This window comes from Mizuhopecten yessoensis, unplaced genomic scaffold (genome assembly GCF_002113885.1).
Source record: "Mizuhopecten yessoensis strain PY_sf001 unplaced genomic scaffold, ASM211388v2 scaffold716199, whole genome shotgun sequence".
NCBI lineage: Eukaryota > Metazoa > Mollusca > Bivalvia > Pectinida > Pectinidae > Mizuhopecten > Mizuhopecten yessoensis.
The window spans coordinates 37957-65895 of record NW_018479997.1 but is presented as its reverse complement, the minus strand read 5'-3'; the positions used below and the strand labels follow the sequence as shown (position 1 = coordinate 65895).

The following is a 27939-nucleotide window of genomic DNA, read 5'->3' as shown; positions in this document are numbered from 1 at the left end:
ATGATGAACTGAATAGAGCCAGTGACATAAACGATGAATATTAATATGTGTTACGCCAATGCCATTATTTTATTTTTCTCTGAGTAATTTTCCCTTTTCATTTTGGACACTCTTGCATTCTATGTAGCTGTTTTGGAGTTTAATCTCCATTTCTCGGAGGTAAAATGGTGAACAGTACTGTCATGCCATTGTTATCATTTAATTTTCCCTTTTCAACTTAGTTTCCAGACACTTAAACTTATTGTTGAGTTATGATCGAAAACCATGGATTTTTTTAGATATTCCAGACACAAAATAAGGACATGCATAGGAATGTTACCACAAAGTCACCGATTTACCATGCGACTACATTTTGCCAAGTTGCAAACAACACTTACATTCTTTTCTATAAACCGCAGACACTAGGGCAATCATTAACTTCATTGTCTTAATTACAGGCCGACCAATAAGGACTTTGTATAGCTCTAGTTTAAGCCAATGTATGTTTGTTTTGAAAGTTATTATAGAAAAAATCTTATATAGATATGGTTTGAGGTTTCTTTTTCAAAATCAAATTTTATATTGTTTTTTCCCTTTATCAAATATATCATTATACGCGTATGTAAATTGATTGTTATGATTGCATAAGTGATTGCTAAATGTACACACCATGCTAGGATTCATATATTTAGATGGTGTTATTTATCAAAGAAAATAGATAAATTTAACTGTCACATCATTTATAAATCCAAAATCTTGAAATTGTAGGGACGATTTGTCATTATTTTTGTAACCTTTTATGTTATTGGTTTTTTAACCTAATTACAAAATGTGTATCTCTTTGTCAAGCTGTTTCTTTAATTCTAACCATAAGACGACGAGAGCCTAACAAAAATTGATACATTGGAACCGTTTACAAACGTTTACAATATTTTGCCTGTTAAAATGTACTTCCTCATTTGTTTGTTTGTTTGTTTGTTTGTTTACTAGTTTGTTTGTATGTGGTTTAACGTTCTCGTAATAGCTAAGATCACGTGAAGACGGATGCCTAGAAAGACATCAGTCGAAAGAAAGAGTAGATAAATAGGAATAGATCCTAAGTATTGCAATGCGTGTCAATTGTAGTTTCCAATGTCCAATAAGCAGAGGATATAGAAGAAAACCCTCGACTTGATACGCCTTTTTCTACAGGAATCTTACCATTCGCGTCCGCTAAAATACAATCTAAACCGTGACAAATGCCATATGGATATGGTGACAACCCCTAAGACCTAAATGCTCCAGAACGTGGCCGTATATTTGGGATAACACTGCAAAGCTTTATGAGGCATGATCCTGGTCGAAAATGCAACTGCCTTGCCATTTCCAGCAGACTAGTTCGGAGACTGGATCAGCATCAATATCTTGTAATGTGTCAGGAGACTTGTGCTGTCATTGTAATCTGCTATAGTAAGATACATGAGTTACCGTAAACATCAATATGCGATTTACCTGAAATTGTATCACGGTGTGCATCTGAACATCAGTTAAAGCAGTATTACAGCTGTAATACTGATGTTACAAAGCAGCTTCACGGAGCCCTTGCCTATTAGGTTTTCGAGTTGTTCCTCTATTAATGAGACTAAATGCCTTCAGTTTTGAATGAATATTTTCGTCATTTGTTTGCCTTTATCTGCACTGTTGGATTATGTCATAACAAAATTTAAGGTTTTGTACACGCCACCTGGTGGGTGATACAAATAGAACTCTTTGGTCTTTTGAAGAACCGTGCGGCAACGTAACGGTAAAATTGACCATACTTGACGTCGGATGCCGCTCGTCTGTAATCTGCAAATGATAAGTATTAGCCTAGCAATTGGTCAGTTTATTTGACCTAAAACCAAAAGAATAGCTAACTGCGTCCCTTCGATTGTTTCATAACATGCATGTATTCTATAGCTGCAATGAAAGTAAGTGAGCGTACTCCCTAGAGTTTCGAGGATGATCGTCAAGATGAAAAGGATATTCCTATTTCTGCTGGCGAAATGTGGGTATGGGTAAAACTGTTCCTGTGGAAGTAAACATTGACGTGCAGCTTGTATATTTATAAAAAATATATATATACCTAAGGCAGGAATCTACTTAACCATAATCCTTGGATTCAAACATCTTGATATGTCCCGTAGTTCTATAGTACGTTAGGTAATTTCTTAAACTACAGCTAATTATGCAAAATCAATTCACACGAGAAGAAACGTCATAAAAAACGTGGCAACCTACGTGTTTTCATTCCATTGCAAACAAAATCTTATTTACGAAAAGGTTGGACTGCGATATTGTAAATCGGTCTTTAGTAGTCGAAATATTCTTAATTGATATCTTTTTACGTTATTTACAAATGTACATTGTCTGCTGGTAACTAAACTACTCGGTAGTGAAGCAGACGTACAACCACACAAACAAACGAACTCTATTTACTCTATATAAAAATAACCCGTTCACATTATAATGCTTTCACTTCTCCCCGCCCTCGTTGTCCATAGTGTTAGACCCCCTGTGCATGGATTTATAAGAGAGAACTCAAAACTGTCGTAAGCTAACGTTAAGAAAATAGTCAACCCAGTCAAATTAGTCGTGGTAAAATAGATCGATGAAAGTATGGACCGGAAGGAATTAGACCAGATTTCGGTGAACCAGAAACATGTCATATCTCCCAAGTCCATAATTTCACTTTATATATGAATTGGATATATGTGCGCTACTACGACCATAAATAGCACTATCCGTCAGTGTGCACACTATAGGTAAACATAGGGCCCTAAGTAAATAAACCCGGGCCCGCCAACGGGGAGTTGTGTGCACATCCCGAAGCTTTAAAGTTATAAATAGTATTAACGAGTCGCTGCGAAACACTTTACGTCATTATACAAGGACCAAACCCCAAACAATCAACCAGCAAGAGTGTTAAGTCGGTATTGGTCGGCTCGGTTTTTACAGTAGGCTTGGTCACCTTGTATATGGTCTGTCGTTTGTCTATAGTGATTATAATGGTTGTCTATAGTGATTATAATGGTTGTCTATAGTGATTATAATGGTTGTCTATAGTGATTATAATGGTCGTCTATAGTGATTATAATGGTTGTCTATAGTGATTATAATGGTCGTCTATAGTGATTATAATGGCTGTCTAAAGTGATTATAATGGTTGTTTATAGTGACTATAATGGTTGTCTATAGTGATTATAATGGTTGTCTATAGTGATTATCATGGTTGTCTATAGTGATTATCATGGTTGTCTATAGTGATTATAATGGTTGTCTATAGTGATTATAATGGTTGTCTATAGTGATTATAATGGCTTTCTATAGTGATTATAATGGTCATAAGTTCGTTCAATATCGATCAATGCTTGTTGATTCCGTAGTTGACAAAAATAACCAAATTTGAGGCATGACTAAAATTATTAATTCATCCAATGACGGAAATAATTGTTTTTCCGCCGACGAAAAAAATCAGCTTGTTCCATAGCAAAAATGACCGATTTTTGCAATGACGAGCATATAATCTGTTTGTCCCTGAACGAAATGTTCAATTTGTCTCTTGACGAAAAATGATCAGTTTGTCACCTTACGAAATATATCATTTTAGTTTCAAGTATATATTTCCTAGCTCATCATACCAATAGCCATGTTACATTTATCGGACTAGTCAATATGATGATCCCAACATTTAATCGGTGTCAATTACCACATTATTACATGCATTTAAATCAGTCTATATAGTGATATGTTTATAAATATTGGCGACGAAAATGATCAATTTTCCCCATAAAAGTAATATGTGTCGCATGATGAGCCTGATCAATTTGTCCTGTAACGAAAAAAATATAATGGCCCCTCGGCGAGAACAATTACAAAATATCATATTACTTAAATATTTTTTACATATACTTTAAGAGACCACGGGACTGTGCGGTTAAGCGAACCATGCTTATATTCGCTGTGTATACATGTTACCTGTATGCTATTTACATATGCATCTCATGTTCATTTAGGTTTTCTATACTAGTTTATAGGTATGGCCACGTGTTCAGGCTGAGTGACAGGATCACTATTTATCAAACACATAGCTGATATAATTCATTTCCGACTGTCGAGGATTTTGATCAGTTACCTGTCGGGCGGGATGAGGGGACAGTGCTGAGATACCTGTTCACGAGAACATTTTACACCTGTACACAGATTTCACTACCTGTTATCAAGTCAAGGTAAGACATTTTCCATTCTCGTCTAACCTTTATTTTATTTCAATGTACGGTTTGTTTCCGATCAATTGAATGTCCACACTGGATAGTATACCAGGAGTGTCCTTATAGTATAGTATAGTGTGTTTCTATATGACTAGACACTGTTAATTTAAGCTGAGTACGCCATGTTTGCTAACTATATTTCCTATTACAAATATGAAAGTTACCTGTAGTTTATGTAACTGCAAGCACTATACAAAATTACCTTTGAAGATACGCCAACCCGAGCACGGAAGTATGTGTAATGTATCGTCAGGGTATACGTACAGTAGCTATGATAATTTTTTTAATTAAATGTGTCCCACTTTATTTCAGTATATATTTCCTAGATCACCATACAATAGCCATGTTAGATTCTATCAGACTTGTCAACAGGATGATCCCAATATTAATCGGTGTCAATTACCACATTATTACATGTCTGTAAATCAGACCATATAGTATAGATATATGTCATTTGCTGCAACGGGGTTGTGATATAAGCTTCAGGTGGCAATAAGAAAAAAAACACTGTTTCTATATTTTAGGCTGATATGTTTAAACATGTTATGCTAAGCATCACTTCACATGGTTAAAAGCTGATAACCAACAATAAATCCCTGAATTAAGTTTTTTTAATTGCTAATGTTATATCACGAAAGAAATTTGATAGAAGGTGGGGAAATAAAATATTGACAGAACCATTTGCATAATCTTAATTTCTGATCGATGACATCAACATTTCTGAACTGGAGTCGAACAACCCACATAAGCTAACTAACCTACACGCAATAGGTCGGAGAATGTCCAAACTGTATAGGGAATTGGAAATTGGAGTATTACGTCTTCGTAACGAATAAGGTTCTACAATGAATTATTGTTTTGTTTTATTTTGTCTCACAGTCCATCGATAAACTAAGTCATTTTTGTTGATTTTGTCGTATGACAAAATGTTGAGATAAAGTCATATGACGACAGTGCCCGCCGATAAAGTATCAGGTTGTGACACTTCATAACGTTTTGGCAAGCCAATTGCAACTTAACTTTTAATACCAAAAGGAGGTCGCGAAAGAATAAGCGATATGCTTAAATGAAAAAGAGACATATCTCTTATTTTTCACACAGGGATATCTTTTCAAATGCACTAGAGATGAATCTTTGATTGAAATAAAGATATCTCCATCGAAATGAGGATATCGTTAATTGAAATAGAGATATATGTAAAGAAATTACAGATATATGTAAAGAGATTACAGATATATGTAAAATAATTACAGATATATGTAAAGAAATTAGATATCTGTAACAAACTGCGAACTAGTCTGAATCATGTACTAGGGTGTAAGATTAGCTCAATGTAGCTATACATAGGTACTGTAGAAACAGGGTACAAGACACATCCATTTTAGCTATACCAAAGTAGAAACAGGGTACAATATAAATCCAATTTGTTATACCTGCATTTTATGTAGAACCAGGGTCGAGATCAGTTCAGTTTAGCTATACCCAGGTAGAACCAGGGTCGAGATCAGTTCAGTTTAGCTATACCTAGGTAGAACCAGGGTCGAGATCAGTACAATATTAGCTACACCTAGGTAGAACCAGGGTCGAGATCAGTTCAGTTTAGCTATACCTGGGTAGAACCAGAAAACGCGATAATATTACTAATCGAGTAAGGTATTAATCTGACCAGTATCTGACACCAATAAATTCCACATTGGGTGGAGTAGCTCTATCCGATGAAATCGTTATCACACCAGCCTGTTACTGCGCTGGCCAGTGTAATAATAATCCTAATGTCAATGCGAACTTCGATTCGTAAATGATGGGTGTGTGGTTATACAGGTAGGTCTGTGTCATAATATTTACTGGTGTCCAAGAATGACACATCTTAACCTTAATACACAATAACCCCGACATACAATACCCGTGACACACAATAACCCCGACACAAAATACCCCTGATACACACTAACCCCGACACATACCAAAACCCGACACAAAATAATCCCAGCACAAAATAACCCTGACACACAATAACCCCAGCACACACTAACCCCGACACATGCAAGACATGATACATATAAACCTGACTCGCAATAACACTATAAAACAACCTGACGCAAAATTACCTTGCCACACAATAACCCTGACACATATAAACTAGATCCTGCTACAAAATAACCCTGCTAAACAATAACCTTGATACCAAAACCTTGACACATTCCAGACCTGATACACAATAACCCTGATACACACTTACCCTGATACACAATAACCCCACACATAATAGCCCCAATATACAACAACCCTTACACACAACAACACTGACACATGCGAGACCCGACACACATTACCCCTTACACACAATAACCCTAGCACACACAAATATATACATACAGTAGCCCTGACACACAATTGCCTTACTAAAATTTAACCATGAAACAACATTAACCCGCTACACATTAACCCTGACACACAATTACCCTGACACAAGATATATATGTTTATTTTTAGACAAGCGTTAAAACATGTGTCTTAATGGTGCACTAAACATACTATGTAAACGTAACATGACAAATGGACCTGTGGCAGAGAGGTCAAGTTAGGTCAAGACCTGTCCGCATCGAGTACGGTCATTTAATACATCCGCGGAACGTCTGCTCCTACTACCACTTAGGTAAACATGGAGATGAAACTGCATAGATATAGTTTGACTTCAACACGTTTCCTGGTATGAAATACTAAATATAATACATTTTAAGCCATTTAAACGTATAAACACATGTATAACTTTCGTTATAAAATAGAAATACAACACGAATAATTAATGACAATGGTTAGTTGGAGATGTTTTGTTCACAAAGCACAAACAAAAACGACACGTACTGTAGGGCGAACATAACTACAATGTTACGCTGTTCTTGCTTCGGTGAACCGTGTCTGTATGTCAATGTATGATGCATTAGCCAGTTTGTCACACAGGACAAGCGAGGCTTCTTATACTTGTACATGTACATTGTATCATTATGGGTCCTGTATTATGTATTCATGTAGCCAATATATTGTAGCATTTGCAAAATAAAATAATAAAAATGTGAACCGTTGTTATGTCAGCAAGAGTTAGGTCTTAGAATACGACACTTGTGATGTCAGCTTGTCACATGCAGTTTGTCTTATCATACTACACATAAGACATAACTTTGTCCAATGAGGTGGTCTTTTAATACTACACTTGTGACGTCAGCTTGTACATGAGGTTAGGTCCTCATGTTACACTTGTTACGTCAGTTCGTCACATAAATTGGGTCTTTTCGTGCTAGACTTGTGACGTCAGCTTGTCTGATGAGGCGGTCTTCTTACATTACACTTGTGACGCCACCTTGTCACATGAGGCGGAATTCCGCATGCTAGACTTATTAATATTGATGTTGCTAACGGTAATTAGCATGCAGATATTATAAGATTGATCATTATCAGTAAAGCATCTGTGAAAAAGGGCCAAAGTAGCCCAGGATTTGTTAACGCGATCAGATTCATTGAATATGTATGTAACCGATATGTAGACAGACAGACAGACATTCTTTATTTCCTCTAATAAGAGATTACATGGTCTTGTCGTTTTTAACAATTTCAACAATTTACAGCATGCACACTACATATTTACATAATACTACAGTTTCTTACTGTATTCTTCAAACTTTGCTCAAGAGCTAGAGCTGCTCTCGAGAAGTATGTTCATTTCTGTGAACATCCCAGCAAGTTTGTCACTTATAGCAACCATCAGATTGTCCCATTGTCCATCGTCCAAAGAAATATCGTTCCTTCCACCAAGAATAAATGAACATTTTTTGTCTTCCTCTAGCATATCGTATTGTACATATTTGTCAACGCTTATAAGATTAACTATTTGTTCCAGCAAGATGTCTCTACTTTTGAATAATGTGGGACATTGTATAATGAAATGTTTAACGTCATTGTTCACAACTTTTTTGCACAATTTACACATCACATTTTGGAATTCAGCCCTGTAGGAAAGCTTGATTAATTCACAAATTTTCCATGTGCTTTTAGGAAATTTCAACGTTAGAGACCATAAGGGATTGGGTCCAATATATTGATGAACTGCCCTATAATATAACAGATCGGGACGATTTCTGCACATTTTACACCATACATCATAGTAATAGTTTGTTGTGACTTTCTTAATAAACGATTTCCACTGAAACTCTCTACAGCACGCACCAGAGAACACAAACTCGAAAAAGAATGTCTCGATGTTAAATTTCACCATTGTATGGAAGATGTCTACGATGAAGCTTACGTTTTGAAACGATTGTGAGGTGAACATGAATGTACATAAGCGAATAATAAATAGAGATTTCCAGACAAAAGATAATTTAGCATTACACAGTTTGTTCCAAAGGTACAGTTTTCTGATTTCTACATCAGACCATAAATCATCAGGTAAGTCAATAGCTCTGGTAGTTATGGCCGACGACGAAGTTTTCTCAAAACCCTGGCATCTTCGTGCAGCATACCGCATGGTTCTATTTAACATATCAATGGACTTCTGCGTAGCATTTGCCCAAAGTTCACATCCGTATATAACACCTGGTATGATAATTGCTTTAATGAGTTGCGCACTTTTGAGAGGATTCAATCCGCCTGGATGGATACCAACACTCATTAGACTGTTAAGGTTCCTTCTACCTTTGTCGCACGCGCTTTCTATACCGACATCAGCTTTTAGATTTGAACAAAACGTAATTCCCGCGTAAACCTTTGTATCAGTCCATTCGATAATCGCGCCTCCCAGAGAACATACAGCTGATTGTTTATTGACGATTCGTCTCTTATATGAAAATTCCATCAGCGAAGATTTAGCAGAGTTATAATTTAGCCTCCAAAGATTAGCATACGCATTTACGATATCTAGTTGAGCTTGGAGATTCGTGATGCTTCCAGCTAATAAGAGCGTGTCATCAGCTAATAATACGCAGGGGATATGTAGCTTTTGAATCTGTAAACCCTGTTCCGCTTCATCCAGAGTACGTGCGAGACCGTTTATCATAACGAGGAATAGCCAGGCTGATAAAGTTCTCCCTTGACCGACCCCTTGCTTAACAGGATAGTCTTTGCTAATTTTGCCGTCATACAGTACACGCGAGGTCACGTTTTGAAACGAATTTTGCAGTATTCTCCAAAATTTACCATTAAAACCGAGTCTGTACACCTTATGTAATAGCCCGTCTATCCATACACTGTTAAATGCTTTTGCATTGTCCAAGAAGGCAGCAAATACCTTTGTCCTATTTTCAATATAATGACATATCGATTCCTTGACAGTGAACGCTGCCATAATACTTCCACATTCCGCTCTAAATCCCTGTTGTAGTCTATGCGGAAACTGCATTTCAGCACATCGAACTGTTAACCTCTGATATATAACTTTTTCGAATAGCTTTTGCAGAACTGGTGTTAACGTGATGTCTCTATAATTGTTTTTATTCAATTTGTCTTTATTGCCACCTTTGAATAATGTTATTACTATACCTTTTTTAAAATGTAATGGGTATTCCTCCTTTGTCAGTATTTGATTGAAGAGTATAACGATCGCGTCCAGCAGACTTTTACCGCCGTAACGAATATGTTCGATGACTATATCATCATGTCCTCCCGCTTTACCATTTTTCATACTCTTGATCGCTGTCGCAGTTTCACTTATTGAAATAGCTCGATCGCAAATACCATCACTATTTGCAAAGCTTCTGACGAACATATCGTGAATATCTAACTGTATCTTAGCCCGATGACTATCATCAAAATTGGTTTGCTCAGACGGTAGAGCTAACTTACTATAGTGCTCAAACCAAACATTCTTTAGTTCATCTGAATCGCGGATGATTTTATTGTCAACTTTAAGTTCTGAACATCTGTAACCATTACATTTTCTTGCCCGAACAGCCTTATAGAATGTGCCGATATCAACTTCAGCTGCTTCCTGCAGGTGGTCGAGTTGCTGCTGTTCGTATAGCTCCCTTGCTTCTGTTAATGCTTTGCGAAAGATGGTTTTTGAATCCTTATAATCTTTGTATGATTTATGTTCTGTACCGCGCGGACGTCCCTCAGCTTTCCACACTATACGATACTGCCTCATTGACGTATGCAGTTCTTTAACACTTCCGAAGTTCCAATATGGTTTTAAGTATTTACGATACTGCTTAACTGGCAATGTAGCTTTCGCTGAATCCTTTATCGCGGAAACAATAATCTGTACTAAGCTGTCGAGATCATCTAAATCCTTCGCCTCGCGGAGTTTAGTAGTATTACCGATCATCTGCGCTACTTTGCCGGCATAAGCAACCTTTTGCTCGGAAGACACTTTTCTCCAATTAACGGCCTTTGACGACAATCTATCTCTATGCGTGTTCCTTAAAGTACAACAGAATTCTAACGACACAGGTAGATGATCAGATGCATTAAGAAAATGATCGTCGTGTATTTCGCACGTTTTCACATTATCTATATCATGTGTTCCTATTAAAATGTGGTCAATCAATGAGCTCTTCGAGCCGTCCCACGATACATAAGTCACATCACCTCCTTTCGACCACTGTTGTGAATTGACAGAGATGAGATAGTTTTCAATAATAAGAGTCTCAAGGAGTTTACCTCTGTCGTTCGCCTCGTAGCGATTCTTTTTACCAAACCGTTCCGATATACGTCCATTAAAGTCGCCAAGAATAATAACGGTACCTTGTTCGCTATACCGTTGATATAAATCAGACAGTGCTTGTAACGTTTCTCGGTACAGAGTCAAAGATAGATTAGTCGACGGCATCAATACCCCGAAGACATACATAAACGACTTGTCCACCAGTTGTACTGAGACCCCTATTATACGATCATTCCCTTCGTTCATCAGGGGCGATCAGATTCATTGAATATGTATGTAACCGATATGTATGTAACCGTTTTGTATGTAACCGATTTGTATGTAACCGATTTGCGTTAACAAAAGCCGTTCAAGCCTTAAATGACACCCCTAAACTGACCTGTCTCCCTTTTATCACAGAACAAGACTGACACGTTTTCCGGGATTGTCACTTTTTGACTTGTCCGTCTCTACACACGGATACATGTAGTGTTAAAGTTCTAGCTGTCGGTGACAACTTGTTGGTTGAAAATTACGTATATACATCGTTGTATAATCAGGGTAATGTATTCTCAAATGACCAAAAAGCTTTTAATTAAAATTTGGCATTTATTATGCAGACAGGCGGCGTTATCAAAATTGGCATTTGTATTTAAACGTATAAGTGGAGGCGTTAACGTGTATAGGTCCTTCACACAGGGGACTGGAAATTAGTCATAGCAATTTTTCAATCCCTTCATACTCAAAACTCAATAGTTCAGCTCTCGATACATTTATACAACGTCCAGTTAAGATACGTTTATCGAGAGCGACACCTTTGCATTTGAGGATGACATCATCTCCAGGTGTGTAGGAAGTACATGCATTATCATGCTTTTTATGGGTGTATGTAACTCTATGGATATCAGCGAGATATATTCATGAATAAATACCAACGTGATGACTATAAAACACATACATTGGCGTAGCTACCCTTGCTCGGAGTGAATTCATTCAGGAGCGGGTCCATGCGAATTCGAACGTGTCTTGATGCAAAAACTTAAAAAACAATGTAAATGGGTTGGATTTAGTAGAAAACGGAAAGCAGACAGACAGAGAGACTGTCTTTATTCCCTCCTTGTTGTAGAGATTGTACATGGATCATGCCTTATCTTGTGCTTACATCAAATGTTTATCTCTGAGATCATTACAGGTATCCGTCAATGAGAAATTAAATAATGCAGCAGTTCGTCACAAGACTCTGTGACGTCACATGTCTTATGCGTCTGGAACAGAGAAAATCATTTTTTTCTTTATACATGTTATACATGAGCTTTGGGATAAACAATACTCGTGAGATTTGATTGTGAATTATATTCGATCTCGTGATTCTTTTTATTAGATGTATTCTGCTCACTGATGCTCGTGGATTTTACTTGAGAACTGACTCTATGGGCTAGAAATCATAAAACCAATTATCTGTTTATATATATCGTTTATATAAACATATATATATATGTGTGTGTTTTCAAGTATGATAAAAGGTTATACTGTCGTAGAAATACCATCCCCTATATATTCATGATTTGTATTGAGAACAATTTTCTCATCGCGAGCAATTGGATAAACACAGGAAGCAAACGCATAGTGTTATATAACGTACCGTAGTATATTGAAATTGATAGATACTTTTTATAATTTCTGTGAATGTTCTGTGAGGCCCCTGTGACGATTGCAATGTTAAATCGTTCAGTGCATTATCGCTCGTTCTTTATGGTTGATACATAATTTCATGTATATGGTAAATCGCTTAGATCTGTATTGCCCTTCAATACATATGCGTGTGTTATGTAATGCATGGTATATCGTTCAATGGCTCATGTGCTATTTGTAAAGTTTCTAACCACGATAAACAACTCAGGTTATATATAGTTGTCTGTGTAGGACCAGCTAGAACCATCACCAGCTATATGTCAGGGAGTTCTTAGTTGTCTGTGTAGGACCAGCTAGAACCATCACCAGCTATATGTCAGGGAGTTGTTAGTTGTCTGTGTAGGACCAGCTAGAACCATCACCAGCTATATATGCCAGGGAGTTCTTGTATCGCCTGTAGCCGTTCACATTAAAATATGAAGGTAAGTAAGCGTTGTGTACAGTAATATTAAGTCACTTACAGAAACAAGAAATAGCCATAAACACGATAAAACGCTTTACTCCGAGCGGAGGCGTCGTGTGGAGGGAAGACCTCCCTTCCAAAGTTCCATAGAATGACTCCCCGCTACTTGTTGGGGATATTTCACTTTTCAAAAGATGTAAACCATTATAAATATCATTTTCAATAGATAAAAAAAGAGCATGTGGTTCTCACTAACTTATATGTGTATGACCCATCTGGATAGTGTTCTGGAGTGTATTAAATTGCGACAATAAAATGCATTACAGCAATAGAAGTTTGTCATTACACCTTTGAAATTGTCTAAACCATGTTTTGGGTATTCCGACTGTTCTGCTATCGAGTTGCGTACATGTGTTACACGTACAAAAACACAGTCCAAAACAAAGTGTATAACTATTAGGAAGTTATTCACTAATTTCAATTATTCAAAATTGTTTCTTTACATGGCGTTAACTACATTTATACAATTAGGGTCCGTTTTCATGAAACCGTTCTCATGCTTTAGCATGTTTTTTGTGCTAAGGCCCGTTTATAAATTGAGAATACAAACTTATTTTGCCAATGACTAGGAAAACAATGGAGGAGTATCAGAGCCATATATTGTTTTCAGTGTTTACATTTGACTTTCTGGTCGTTCAACATAACTTAAGCGAGTTACAAGAAAGTTGGCTTCATGCTTGAGCATCAGAACAGGCCCATGAAGACGGGCCCTGCTCGCGCTGGTTATATTTTTTTAGTTTTATCTGCGATCACGGTGGTAACATGACAATTAACCAGTTATTTTATCGCGTCGATGCTTGGCGTTTATTTACGTTTTAGTTAATATGAACCAATCAAAAGACAGACCAATTAACCACTCAAACAATACACAAAATTCGTCACGAGGACGGATTTCTTTGTTTCTAAAATAACTTTGACGTCACCTTAACGGGACGCAATACAAATGTACATAAACAGTGTAGAGTTTCGTCAATCCACCCACTACATTACCCCGACTAAAGGCATCATGTGATTAAATAGCGTGTGATTTATTGTATGTACTCCTATGCAGCGTAGTAACTTTGATCTAAAAGTTATAAAACTCAGTCTACAACTTTCTAGAATATTTACTTCAAGCACGAGGCTCTTTGATGCTCTTTTCATCTGATATCTGTTTATTTTGGAAGACACGCGTGTTCTATATTAGAAGTAGTACAGGTCAGGAGTCGTGGCGCATGTTACTCACACCGTGCAGTAGTAAATCGTCATTTCTTGAGAAATTCAAAATAGTGACAAATGAAGGAATATATGAGAAAATGTGACTGAGAAGTTTTATGAAGTCATAGAGGTCGGTTGCGGCCATTACTAATACGTGTTTCTGTTTATGTAATTTGTTCTTTTTGTAAAATCTTATTGACGTAAACACTAGATTTTTAAAAGCTTTCTGTCCGCGGTCCGGGGTCCGTCCGGGGTCCGTCCGTTCCTTAGTCATCAATATTTCCCAGATGGGTCCCAATAGCTATTTTTATATTTTGCATGTGAAAATTCTTATCGCTATTCAACAGGAGCTACAGAAGGGACCAGGTATTTATTGCATTATCCCTATATAAAAAAAAATCGTATGAATCGAGAGAGCACAACGGTCAACCAGCTTTAATGAATTCTGTAAGGATACTGACTGTCACGTTTGCGTAATGCTATCTTCTGAATCCGCTAAACAGCTAATGATAAAACGTGATGTGCATGGCCCCTTTTTCGCTATAATTTATCATGTGCATGCTTCTATAATGGGGGGTTTTCGGAAAATCTAGCATTTCCCTTAAATATTATTTTGCAGTTGGGTGTGCATGATCCCCTTGGACATATCCGTGTTCAAGAAGAGAACAGACAAATGAAGAGAAAAGAAGCTCCATACAAACCTCGTTCCATGTTAAAGGTGTACGCCAGGATCCCTCCCGTCTCTCTTGTTGATATAGACATTTAGATACGCTGTTTAAACTATAGATCATTTGTAGAGACAATACATTAATATCTATAGATAGAAGAGTGATGGTTTTATTGCCCATATGTCTGTTCAAAATTCCACAATACTTTGATAGTTTTGACATTTTATTACCGGAGTTCTCACCTTTGCCCATTTTCGTCACGCATGCATGAATATGTAATCTCGTGAAGGTATTAACTGACGCAACTGACGTGGTGAAATATATCTCTCTCACTTACTCGGTAAACTTCATTCCCTGTCTGTGACCTTAAATGACCTTTCACGGTTATAAATGCCACCCCGGTGTTGTGTTAATCAGACCTAGCAGGTTCTCTTCAGACAACAATGGCTGTCATTACCGCGGGACTGCTGTACGTTCTCGGCTCTGCGGGATGATAGAGCCTCTCCCTCTTACATTCATAAACTGTCCTGTAATCCACGTGATATTGAACGAAATGAAGTTTATACAAGGTTATCATTAAATTCTCGTAAAGGCGGTACATCTTACAATGTATATGTGAACACACCTAAAATACCGACACTTCCAACATATATCGAAGTAAATTAAGTTTTATTGGATCAGCTTTAGTAGAAAATTAGGTTATCACGAATTGTTATTTTTCTGTAAGTTAGACCTATCCAACCATCTGAAGACTCGATCAAGGCAGAATAATGAGGTCCATAAATGTGGACGTACCATCCTAAAACTGTGACTTTTTCTTTACATTGTAGGATTTCTTTCTACAATTAATTTCCGTTGCATTCCCTAAGGGGAATATGTCTGGTCTTGAAAGAGACTTCTATACTGTAAGGCAGGTCTCTGGTGTAAGAAAGTTAAACATCCTTTTATGCAAGTAGCATAAAGCGGATTTGCCGTTGATTGTATATGTGTTTATCCCGTAAGTGGGCGTGTCACGGACGACCTAATGGACAGTATGCTTCTTCCGTCTCGGATACAATAAAACTTTTGTATCCGACATTTGAACCGATTAAGCTTCCTTATTAGAAATACATTACCGTGCTATCATAGAAAAAAAAATAGAAGTTGAAGGATGCTTCATTTACCAGATACCGGATATAACGTCAACACCGGAGTTATGTAATACGACACACCTGAGTGATTCCTATCTTGTTAAATTAACGTTACGTTTTCACTCCGTTTTTTGCCTATTGGTAGGTCATAGTTGTAGCATGTGTCATTGCAAAGGGAGCACGTAGCATATAACGTATGGACTGCGTGTTCTTCAAGTTTCCGTTAGGATTGAATGCGTTATAGTATGTATATTATGCCTCGCGAAATTACACTCAAGTGGTTTCCCGCAATTAGTTTGTGGGAATTGACAGTTAATTTTCCAGTTATAGCTTTCTTATCTCAGCCCATGGGAGGGGGTAATGCACGGCTGAGTAGAAGCTAAATCCTAACATCGCCCGGGGAGGGACGAGTCAGCTATCCTATCTCCGCCCGGGGGAGGGGGTCAGTCATTAAGATGTGTGTACTTATCACAGGTTTATCGATATTACCGAGAAGGTTTTCAAACATTTTACTCCCTGTGTGTCTAATCAGAGAACCTTGAGGTGTTTATCTCTGAAAAAGACATTATTTCATCACTAAAATTCGTTATTTGTGTTCGGTGGTTTATAGATTTGAGTAATATCACCTGCGAGAAATGGATAGAATTATTGTTAGCTTGCTGATCTATTGTAGAGCTCAAATAACTAGGTGTTACCGGTACATGTGATACATGTAAAAGTTACTTGTACATGTGGTAGGTTGTTTACCTGCGTTAGTGATTGCTGTGTCTGCATTTTCGTAGTAAGGATATATTGATGCATTACGTGGGATAGAAAATGTTTTTGCGAAGCTGGTAAGGCTGATGGGGCGCCCAGTAACGCAGTCGTAATCCCGGAGTGATATCGTTGGTAGTGTAACTATTATAGGAAATATCTATAGGTACACAAAAACAAAAAATAAAATCCTATTAATATATCACAAGCGTACACAACAGGGCCCGTCAATGTTTGTCAGTATTTGTTGATGTATGACGGTTACTCGACGCTGTCTCCCGACTACCTGTTCCGAGTCTCTCCACGCTTTAGCGTACTTGTTCTCGGACAGCCTGTCCAAACTCCTCCCTGACTAGGATTTTATGACAGCTTTTAAACTGTGATTGTCTCATGTTTAGCGGATGAAGGTTTCTACCTACCAACAAGATGCCTTTAGCACAGAATATGCCGCGAAAGGTGAGTTAATTAACCCAGATCGAGAAAGGTGTGTTAGATAACCCAGATCGGGACTTGTAATTATAAGTTATCTAAATTATTATCGTTGATGTACGTTACCTGTGGTTGTATAAGTAGAGGGATACATCATGTATACGTCCGATTCCAGCATTCGTCCCGTGATCGATCACTCATTGATACAGGTCAAACAGTTTAATTACATAGATCAATCTGAGATAAATACGAGAAATGTTTGAACATAGGCATATGTTATTTAGTCGATAAATAATTTTCTTGTTTTATAAACTAAATATCAAATTCCTATGGTAAGTCTCGACACTGTGATGATATGATTACAGTATAAAGAAATTCAGATATATTAAGTAATCCTGTCTCGTCACTTATTTCGACTGAACGTTTCTGAAGATGTCACCTCACAGGCTTGGAATTACACATGTTAATTAGGACCTACCACTACTGCTGTGTTAATTTGCACGAGAGTAGAGATCGTTATGTCCGTCAGATACATTCACTGCTAAGGATATCAGTGGTAACCGTATTCATTGTGGTTATCCGAGCCTATTACTATAGTACATTAAGTATACCGGAGACTTATAGACTCATGTCATCGCTAGGGTACTGTGGCAGAGAAACGTCAGTCTGGGGGGGGGGGGGGGGGGGGTAATACTCCTTATCTTCTTACCCCGAGGCTTTGTTCGATCTTCTAATACATCCGCTTGTGTTAATACATCAATATACCCTTGCTTCCAGTGGATGATTAGGCATTTAGGGAACACCCCCCGATTTCTGTTGTATATCCTCTCCGTAGGGTATTTACCTTCCTGCCATCCTTTAAAAAAAATGAAAAGAATTCACAATATGTGTCTATTTTGTTTGTTTTTCACATAACTTCCAGACGAAAGCTGATTAATATGATTATGACGTCGTATTTTCGACAGAAGAGATCCTTTACAGCTTCGTATTACCATTGCTACAAGGTGCATAAAGTAATTACCATGGTCTTCGATAAAAAAAAAATGTAAGATGGGAGAAACACCATGACATATCATCACGTTAAAATGTAAGATGACATATCATCACGTTAAAATGTAAGATGGGAGAAACACCATGAAATATCATCACGTTAAAATGTAGGATTGGAGAAACACCATGAAATATCATCACGTTAAAATGCAGGATTGGAGAAACACCATGAAATATCATCACGTTAAAATGTAGGATGGGAGAAACACTATGACATATCCTCACGTTAAAATGTAGGATTGGAGAAACACTATGAAATATCCGCACGTTACACTTCTTGGGTTATTTCATTTCAGCTACAATTTATATTTGGATATCTTTGTGATATTGAAAAATGTTAGTTTTCATAGGTTCAAAATCAGAAACAACATTAGAATTTGTCAACATACTAGTATCTTAGAGACTCCTTTCGCTAGGAAGCAATTATATTGGAAAACGGTCATGAAACTCATGTCTGAACGTGGAATATCGACTCTTAAACAAGCATTAATCGTCGTATGAATCATCCATACATAGAAAGTGCAGTACATTTAACGTTGATATATTCATATACGTATTTTGCGGGAAGCTAAATTTACACTGAATGAATTTCTGAGGGATCTATGAATCGATAAACACAAAGTATACACGTGGTTAATGTTACAATGTAGTAATTTACCAAATAGTCATATATCACCTGTCTATATTTTGCATTTGTAATGTTTCATTATACAAAACATTTTACTATATTTTGAGTATTCATGCCATGTAAATTAGAGATATGTGGTTCAGTGATATCATAAACCAGATTTAAGTGAGTTGTGTCCTATGTAGCGTCCCCGTAGAGAGGTGTAGTGGTTTGTGGCAGTGACGCCCCTTATCTGTCGACGCTCTTTACACACACGTTGTGTAAACATTCACGTGTAAACGTACAGCTTGACTTATCACTGTCGGACAGGAAATTACTCCAATAAAATGTCAGTTCAGAAACGAATCTCATTATGTGATTACCCGGTATATCTTACACAGGATATCAGTCATATAACGAAGTAGTGTGTCGGTGATGACCTGTCTATAACAGCCTTTCGGAGTTTATCAACTTGATACTCCGAATCGTGCATTGTTAAGTGTCTCTTGCGTCACTGTATTAATACAGATGATTGGACTGGCCTCCGTCTCTAGAATATTGAATTGTTAAGAACAAAAATAACTCTAATAATTGTGATCACTTATTCTAGACAGAACATATTCAACGTAATAAAAAAAGCCCTGTAATGTCTAGCCAAGACCATATGAACACAGCTAAAGGAACCCCCTCCTGTCCAATCCCCAACTCTCCAACAACCACCTGTAAATCCAGGGTAATAAAACTGTCCCTGGTCACATCACAGCCGAATCAAATCAGCATAATCTCAGTAATGTAATATGGGCTTGACCTTTTTGCACTCACCACTATTCTGGGGAGTGCTTTTCCAGATTTGACCAAACCCTAAATTCTAAACTAGGGGGAGATAAGCCAGTAGTAAAATGCAATTGAGAAAATTCTTCATAAAATATGAGGCTGATAGCCAGTCTAACAGATACTGTAAAGTGTAATATTTAAAGACAATGGGAGGTAATAAATAAGGGAGATAATCTTTAAGGGTACATAATCAGTAAGGGAGGTAAGAAGTAAAGTATATCTTTTTTTTTTGTTACATTGGGGATGGTTTGGTTTAGTATTGTTTAACGATACGTGATCACTGTCAATATATATGGGTACACACAATGCATGCTTCAAATCAAATTGTTCCGTGACGTACATTTAGTACAGGTATAAACTAACGATGGGTTTTTTTCTTTTCTTTTCTGAACTGAGTTTTCAATGATAATAGCTACATGTATAGTGATCGTCGAAATCATTGTTAGGCAACATCATACAGTAACAGGATCACATTAAGAGTAACTTTAAGGTAAGTTCGACCTTTGTATATTTGTTACATAAGACGTGTGTTTTAGGGACATACAGTTTGATGCCTACACAAGGCACTTACTGAGAGTTATACGTAAAAGGTATGTAGACGTATATATGAAGGGGACGTTAAACCACTCCAACAAACAAACTAACAAATTATTTTACAATAGCTCGCTATGATATCACATACCTATAAATAACAATAAACATATAACACTGTTCATTGCTGTTCACCGAAAGGACCATCCTCACACGACCGGGGTTGGCCTGCACATGCAACTCCAGCCTGTAAGCATGTACCGGATCCTTTACCTGCTGACATACAGCGGCAGATCAGGCTGACCATTTGTCACCGGTGGTCATCTTCACGCTAGAAGGTCATTTATTAAAACTCCATAGAGGTTTGTCATGACTAAGCTCAGATACGTGGCTACCATCGTCCTGTTATAGGTGAAGAGAAAATACACAGGAAGCCGGGATTCGAATCCGGGACACTCACACCTCTAGACGGACGCTCTACCAATTGAGCTACCAGGTCACCGACGATAGAACCACATGATACCATTCAACAGCAGCAGTGAGTCACGTAGGCACTGTGCCCGGTTCTCGTCATCTTCCTCTCCTTCGTCGAGAGGTGAAACTTTTCTAATGACTGTATAGAAGGAGGAGGATAGAAAACTCTCAAATGTTATCGTTCTATCATGGAATGCTGCAGATTACTAGCTGACCAACTAAGTTATCGTGATCTTTATATTAACACGAACACTGGATTAGTAGTGAGGAAGACACATCTATTTCATTTCAACAAATTGTATTGTTAATAACAAAAGGATTGGACAACGCACATTGCCGGTATATACAGGTTGCCCAAGGGTGATGGTTGGTCGTCATGTTAATCCAACTCTCGTTAGTTAATTTTCCAAATTGTAAAACGACACGACTTTTACTGATTGTTTTTAACAATTTTAACAATTTTGAATTAATGAGACTTTGGTAAACATAACAAATCATAAAGAGTTTGGGTATGTCTTTCTCCCTAAACGTCCAGATATTATATTTAGAAAACCACATGTTTCTCTTGGTAACAAATCATTCCTTTTCCGATCGGGGAAACAATTGCCGTGAACTAGGACGTCATGATGGAAGATGACGTCACAAAGCATTGTTACTTGACACTATAGCTAGAAGACGACGTCACAACGCATTGTTACTTGACACTATAGCTAGAAGACAACGTCACAAAGCACTGTTACTTGACACTATAGCTAGAAGACGACGTCACAAAGCATTGTTACTGGACACTATAGCTAGAATACGACGTCACAAAGCACTATTACTTGACACTATAGCTAGAAGACGACGCCACAAAGAATTGTTACTGGACACTATAGCTAGAAGACGACGTCACAAAGCACCGTTACTTGACACTATAGATAGAAGACGACGTCACAAAGAATTGTTACTGGACCCTATAGCTAGAAGACGACGTCACAAAGAATTGTTACTGGACACTCTAGCTAGAAGACGACGTCACAAAGCATTGTTACTGGACCCTATAGCTAGAAGACGACGTCACAAAGCACCGTTACTTGACACTATAGATAGAAGACGACGTCACAAAGAATTGTTACTGGACACTCTAGCTAGAAGACGACGTCACAAAGCATTGTTACTGGACACTATAGCTAGAATACGACGTCACAAAGCACTGTTACTTGACACTATAGCTAAAAGACGACGTCACAAAGCATTGTTACTTGACACTTTAGCTAGAAGACGACGTCACAAAGCACTGTAACTTGACATTATAGCTAGAAGACGACGTCACAAAGCACTATTACTTGACACTATAGCTAGAAGACGACGCCACAAAGAATTGTTACTGGACACTATAGCTGGAAGACGACGTCACAAAGCACTGTTACTTGACACTATAGCTAGAAGATTTGCCAATGAAAGTGAGTCCAGGGTTTTACCCACAAGTGGGTAGCGGGTTAGATCACAGGGTATATCGATTATGCCATACTTAGGCTTGATGGTCTTGGAGAGACATTGTATTACATATCAAATATTGTAATAGTGAAAAGTGTCGTGTCTTTAAAACTAACAGATAACATCAGCGTAATTAAATTGTCATATTCGTTTGAATGGATACACCCTTTTTGTATCTACCTAACTGTTGATACCCCCTCCCCCGATGATTTAGATTTGTTTGTATTACTTGAGGAAACTGTAAGTAAGTATAAAGGATATGATGATGTGTTCAAGCAATAGGTGACTTTAACAGCCGTACTGGTTTATGTGAGGATTATATCACCTTGATAAAATGAGTGATATTTCAACACATGTATTATTCAATATATCTGAATACCTTTCGGATTCCAAATGAATGGGCCTACATGTCAACCAATTCGGAAAGATACGTTAAATTTGTCTCTGTGTAAAACAATTTTTCAAAAATTTGAATGGTAGACCTGCTGGTTATAGTGATGGTCATCATACGTATGTCAGTCTTATTGATAATGTTTTAGTCTCTGATACTAGGTTGAAGACGATAGTAGTTCGAGTCTGATGTTATAATAATATTTCTAATCACTCTCTATTATCAATTTCGTTACCTTCGCTGTTTTCCTCTGTTAATGAACCTGTTGATGTAGAACCCAAATCGTACAGAACAACAACCTTTAAATGGAATGAGAACGAAAATCGAAGATAGAAATATTGTTAGCAATTTAATTAAAATTAGATCTTCGCATCGCTCCTATTTACCAAGAGGTGGCTTGGAATCTGAAAAACAAACCAAAAAAGATGTCCGCAGAAATGTGTTCGTCCATTATTTTTATAGAATCGTATCTTGCTTCATCAACGACACTCGCAATGAAAACCTAGATCAAATCCAAGTCATGTCATAACACCGGGAACTGGGCTATTGACAACAAAACGACAAGGCACACTCATGAACATCATAAACAAACATTGACTTTCATATCACACAAAGACAGCATGTTTCTCTATGAAATCATAATCGTGACTATAAACCTTGTCCATAGTTATCACCAACCTCCGCGCGACCTATCAGTAAACGGCAGCTATGCGAAGATCTGATTTTGATTAGATTGCATTGTTAGCTAATTCACCTGAGTTACTAGACCTATGTTACGATTCGGATCTTAGCCAATCGGGTATCAATAACGTAAATAAATTTTCAGAATATGTTTAACATTTAGTATCACCTTATTGTTATAAAGCTGTAGCAGAACATTCGGAATGATTTTTATCAGTTTGTTTTGTATGAGTATTAAATGCTAAGTTTATTTTGTACACAAACAGTAAATGGACACTTATATTGCGAGCTTTCGAAGTTGTCTGTTTCCTTTGTCAAGCAAAGAGTTTAATCACCGATGTCTCGAATCTAAACCGCTAAACACAACTCACTAAGCCATAATGTGTCGAATCAGTAAATTCAGCTGTCAGAAATTATAAAAACACAAAATAAAGGAAGTGAGTGACATTGACTGCCTGTAGTATTATAGTGCTTTTTGACGAAATAAACATCGGTCCAATGAGCAATGTTAGCAAAGGTTCAGAGAATATAATATTGCTCTCACTACTCTTAATTCATGAAGAATTTCAGAAAAAGGAAAAAGTCCACAGACTCCTAAGATTGTATCTTTAGAAGAATCACAAAAACCTTTTTGTACTCTTGCATCTTCTAATCGAAACACTGATGAAATTGCTAATGACTATATGAACAATAATAACATACCCATTCACACTCCAGTGTTGAATGAACTGGATGCTAATATTACAGGGTGTGAAATTAAGAGTTCTATTCGTGGCGTTGACTCCAATAAGGTGTGTGGAATCGATAATATGCTGAATGAATATATGTTCTGGCGTTTTGTACCTTGTCTTGTTGTACATTTAACAATATATTTAGATAAGGTTTTTACCTTATACGTGCGCATTTGGCAATAAGTACAAAAAAGGTGATCTAAGTAACCCTCACAGCTACAAAGGTATTTCTTTTGTCAGTTGTATTGGTGAACGTTTTACGCCTGTATTTAACAAGGCATCACAAGTGATACAAATCCCCTCGCATTCACACATTGTGATATATGTAAGAGGAAATGAAGTCGCTAGGGCGATAGCAAAGTTGTTTTCCCTAAAAGTAGTGACAGTGACCTTGACCAAACACTTGTATGAAGTTTCATGAAATTCCGTTAAGTAGTTTAGTCGGTAGAGCGATGACAAAGTTTTTATAAAAATAGTAACAGTGACCTTAAACTTTAACGCAGTAACCCGAAACACTTATACGTACAAACTTACGTACGGGCGGAATCCTATATCCCCTCGAACTTTCGTTTCAAGGGGATAATAATAGGTTTGTACAATTAGATGACCGATGCTCAGTTTGGATTCAAACGACAGTTATCCACGACAAATGCTATTTATACATTGAAAGCTATAATGAATCGCAGGCTAAAGAGTAAAAACGTATATAGTGCTGTTTCATTGACCACAACAAAGCGCCTGACCTGATCAATAGAATGCTATCAGATCACGCTATACAAAATCAAGATGTTGTGTTAAAAGCAAAGACTTTGGCATATGTTCTGGACTTTTAACTGTAAGATTTGCATTTTTAAGGAGAAACTTTGTCGTCTCTGTTATTTTTATTACATGTGAACGATTTCAAAATGCAACTTATAGATGACAACTTTCCGTCAATTGACCAACAGCTGATTTACATGTACCTGTATGATGACGATCCGGTCGCCTTCGCTTAAATACATGTAGGCTTGAAAGCGATGTAAGACTCTTTGTTAAATTACACTACAAAGTAGGGCCTTACTGGTAACACTTTAAAGACTCAGATTGTTGTTTTAGGAACACTAAAGACACACTAAAAGATAATGAAAATGGCCGTCTGATGGGTATGTTTTAGAGTTAGTGAACGAATCCAACTAACGTCGAGTTTTATTGAATTATAATGGGAAATACATTATAATGGGAAATAAAAACAGAAAAGAAGCAAGGAAGAAAAGCCTCGTTTGCCATATTGGGTGTATGCAAGAAACATTATTGAATATTGGGACATTATTAGCAGTGTTTGACACATGTATCAGTAGTATAGTCAACTATGGATCAGAAGTATGAGGATTCCATAAAGGCACTGACATCGGCAAAACGCATGTGGGATTTGGTAAATAGTTGGTAGTTGTGCGGTAATCTACACCGAATTTGATGGTACAATGTATATTTAGAATTAGGCGTAATCCATTGTATGCAAAAAGGAAACATTTTTTTAACGATATTGGTTTTAATGGCTTAATACTAAAAACTGTATTTTGAAATCCTGTTATAAAACTTTGATGCTTTTTGGTATGTGAAATAAAAGATGAGTTGTATTGTTTAGTTTAAGGATATATTTCGGAAGCTCAGAACGGGTACGATATCACTTTTTCAATTATCAAGGTACGATTATTTGACATTTTTAATCAGGAGAGAAACAGTGCAATTACAGGTATGTCTTACAGTCAGTTAACACCGGTTTTCCTAATGAAACTGCTTCGACTGTCAGCTCACAAGTTAAACATCGAATTAAAGCAATTTGATGATGTTGATAAAACTGATAGATTATGTACAAGGTGTCACCTCATTTTTCATATTGAAGATTTTTATTTGAAATATTATTAAAGAAATAATACACAGAAAATTAATGAGCACCAATCAGATATATGATATTTTGTTTGTGTGCGATGTTCATTCTTCTGTGTCCAATGTGTCGTTTGTGCATATGGAAATATCCTAATAACACGCACACGGCTGCTACTACTACTACTACTACAAATACTACTACTACTTCAAACAGAAATGTTGAAAACCGTGATTCCATTGTATATGTCAGTGAGTCTGTGCGAATCGTGTTCGCCATGTATTCTAATCAATGCTCTGTTTTTCAGATGTCGTTCCGGGATCACCGCAACATCAACATGGAGTCCAAGTCGAAGGAGGTCAATCACCTTGACAACATGAGCAAAGGAATGAACAAGGCCCGGGAGTATCTCATACTTTTCCTCACCTACATCCTGTACAAAATCACGCGCTCTATCGTCATCACCTTCCAAAAGTTCACGTGGGCAGTAACCGGTGTCGAGAGGACCCGAAAGGACGCACAACGTGGATTACAATTTAAACTAAGTGCGCATGTCCAGAATGTATTTTGGCGACGGAAGTTGTTTGCTATGACAATGGCAGACCCATCCGACTTTATTACTACTCATAAATGTTTTAAACATCCCAATTATGTGCTCAAACCCCATATATCGCTGTATTGTATAACAAAGAAGGAGGCCATATTTGTTGAAGTGAAAGAAGGGACGGATATTTACGGTTCATCAGAAAGCACTTCATCATTATTTCAAGAACAGTTTGAGCATGCACACTGTCTTATATCCATCCCCCTAGCTTCTTTTCACAAAATAGCATCAGACCTTGGCACTCCAAAAGTACCAATTATATGGATTTCAAGCACCGGACGTTGTGGGTCGACTCTACTGACACGTGTTTTTGCGCAACTTCCGGGTATGATGGTATTGTCCGAACCTGACGTCATCACTAGTCTAGCTTACTTAAAAAAGACGAAGAAAATCAACAAAGGGGAATACGAACAGTTACTGCCTAGTTCAATACGTTTACTTTGTAAACCGGACGACAGAGCTGGCATGATTTGCGTCAAAACGAGACCGGGTTGTACCGGACAGATGGAGGATGTGTACAAGAACTTCCCGCAGATATATCAAATGTATGTATACCGAAATAGCCTCAAAACCGTGACGTCATCGCTTAGTCTGTTTTCAGAGGAACCGTTTGCCATGATGGCCCGTTACATCATTGACAACAAAGTGTTATCCGCTATCATGCCATGTTTCAGAGGTTTCTTCTATTTCAACTTCTGCTATGTGCTAGATCATGACCCTCCTGCCTTTCCCCCGAAGAGTCTTAGCAGTGTCGGCATATTCACAACGGCATGGGCTGCTAGTATCTCGCGCTGCGTGGAAGCTATCGAGGCGCGCGTGCCTGTCATCGCTCTACTTTATGAAGACATGATGAAAAACCCTCGAAAAACTTGCTCAATTCTGTTTGATTTTTTAGACATTCGGAGGGAGTATATAGCGTCTGCTATGGAGGGCTTCAAAGTAGACTCGAATAAGGGTTCACTTAGCCAAAGCCTGGTTATCAGTGATTCCCGACGGACAATCCCACAGGGGTTCCGAGTGGAAGCTGACTCGATCCTTCGAAAGCACAACCTACCAAGACTCGGTGAGAGATACGAATTGCCGGGCCTTATCGATTTTGAAGCCTCAAAACTCCCTAGAATGAACTCCAGTAACAAATTCTTTTAACCTGTGAAGCTTTTAAGCTTGAAAATGTGTAACGTTCTCTAAAGGAAATGTTTCGTCCAATAACACAGTTATTTACTTCAGTAGACCTTCATGCTATACATACTTTATTTGTTCCCGCTTCACACAAAACGCAAGAACTGGTATTGCTTGTAATTTCCCATTCATGCACCCAAGTGTCAACTTAATAGTATGGGCCGCAGGATTCTCATATATACATATATATCATGTTGGTACAGTCTTGAAGATGGTCTTCAAAATAATAATTAAAAAAAAATAGAAGATAAATATTTTCTGTTATCCTAGCAAATGCTAC

At 37.5% G+C, this 27939-nt stretch overlaps 1 protein-coding gene across 3 annotated transcripts; it reads left to right on the top strand.

The window, feature by feature from the left end:
• Positions 1–17: 17 nt before the first annotated feature.
• Positions 18–27911, top strand: LOC110442053. Of its 3 annotated transcripts, none has more exons than XM_021485476.1 (2): positions 18–4226; positions 26184–27911. In XM_021485476.1, the coding sequence occupies exon 2, from the start codon at positions 26184–26186 to the stop codon at positions 27624–27626; it is 1443 nt and encodes a 480-aa protein (XP_021341151.1). In that variant the 5' UTR covers positions 18–4226; the 3' UTR covers positions 27627–27911. The 3 variants fall into 3 exon arrangements, with proteins under 3 accessions (XP_021341151.1, XP_021341150.1, XP_021341149.1); XM_021485475.1 differs by lacking the exon at positions 18–4226 and adding an exon at positions 12712–13016; XM_021485474.1 differs by lacking the exon at positions 18–4226 and adding an exon at positions 17047–17261.
• The last annotated feature ends 28 nt before the right edge of the window (positions 27912–27939 follow it).

Bases quoted from the DNA above. Each gene is read 5' to 3' on its own strand.
- LOC110442053 (XM_021485474.1), top strand. From the start codon at position 17,232: ATGCCTTTAGCACAGAATATGCCGCGAAAG. The intron at 17,262-26,183 runs GTGAGTTAATTA...TCTGTTTTTCAG, and splicing joins CACAGAATATGCCGCGAAAG to ATGTCGTTCCGGGATCACCG.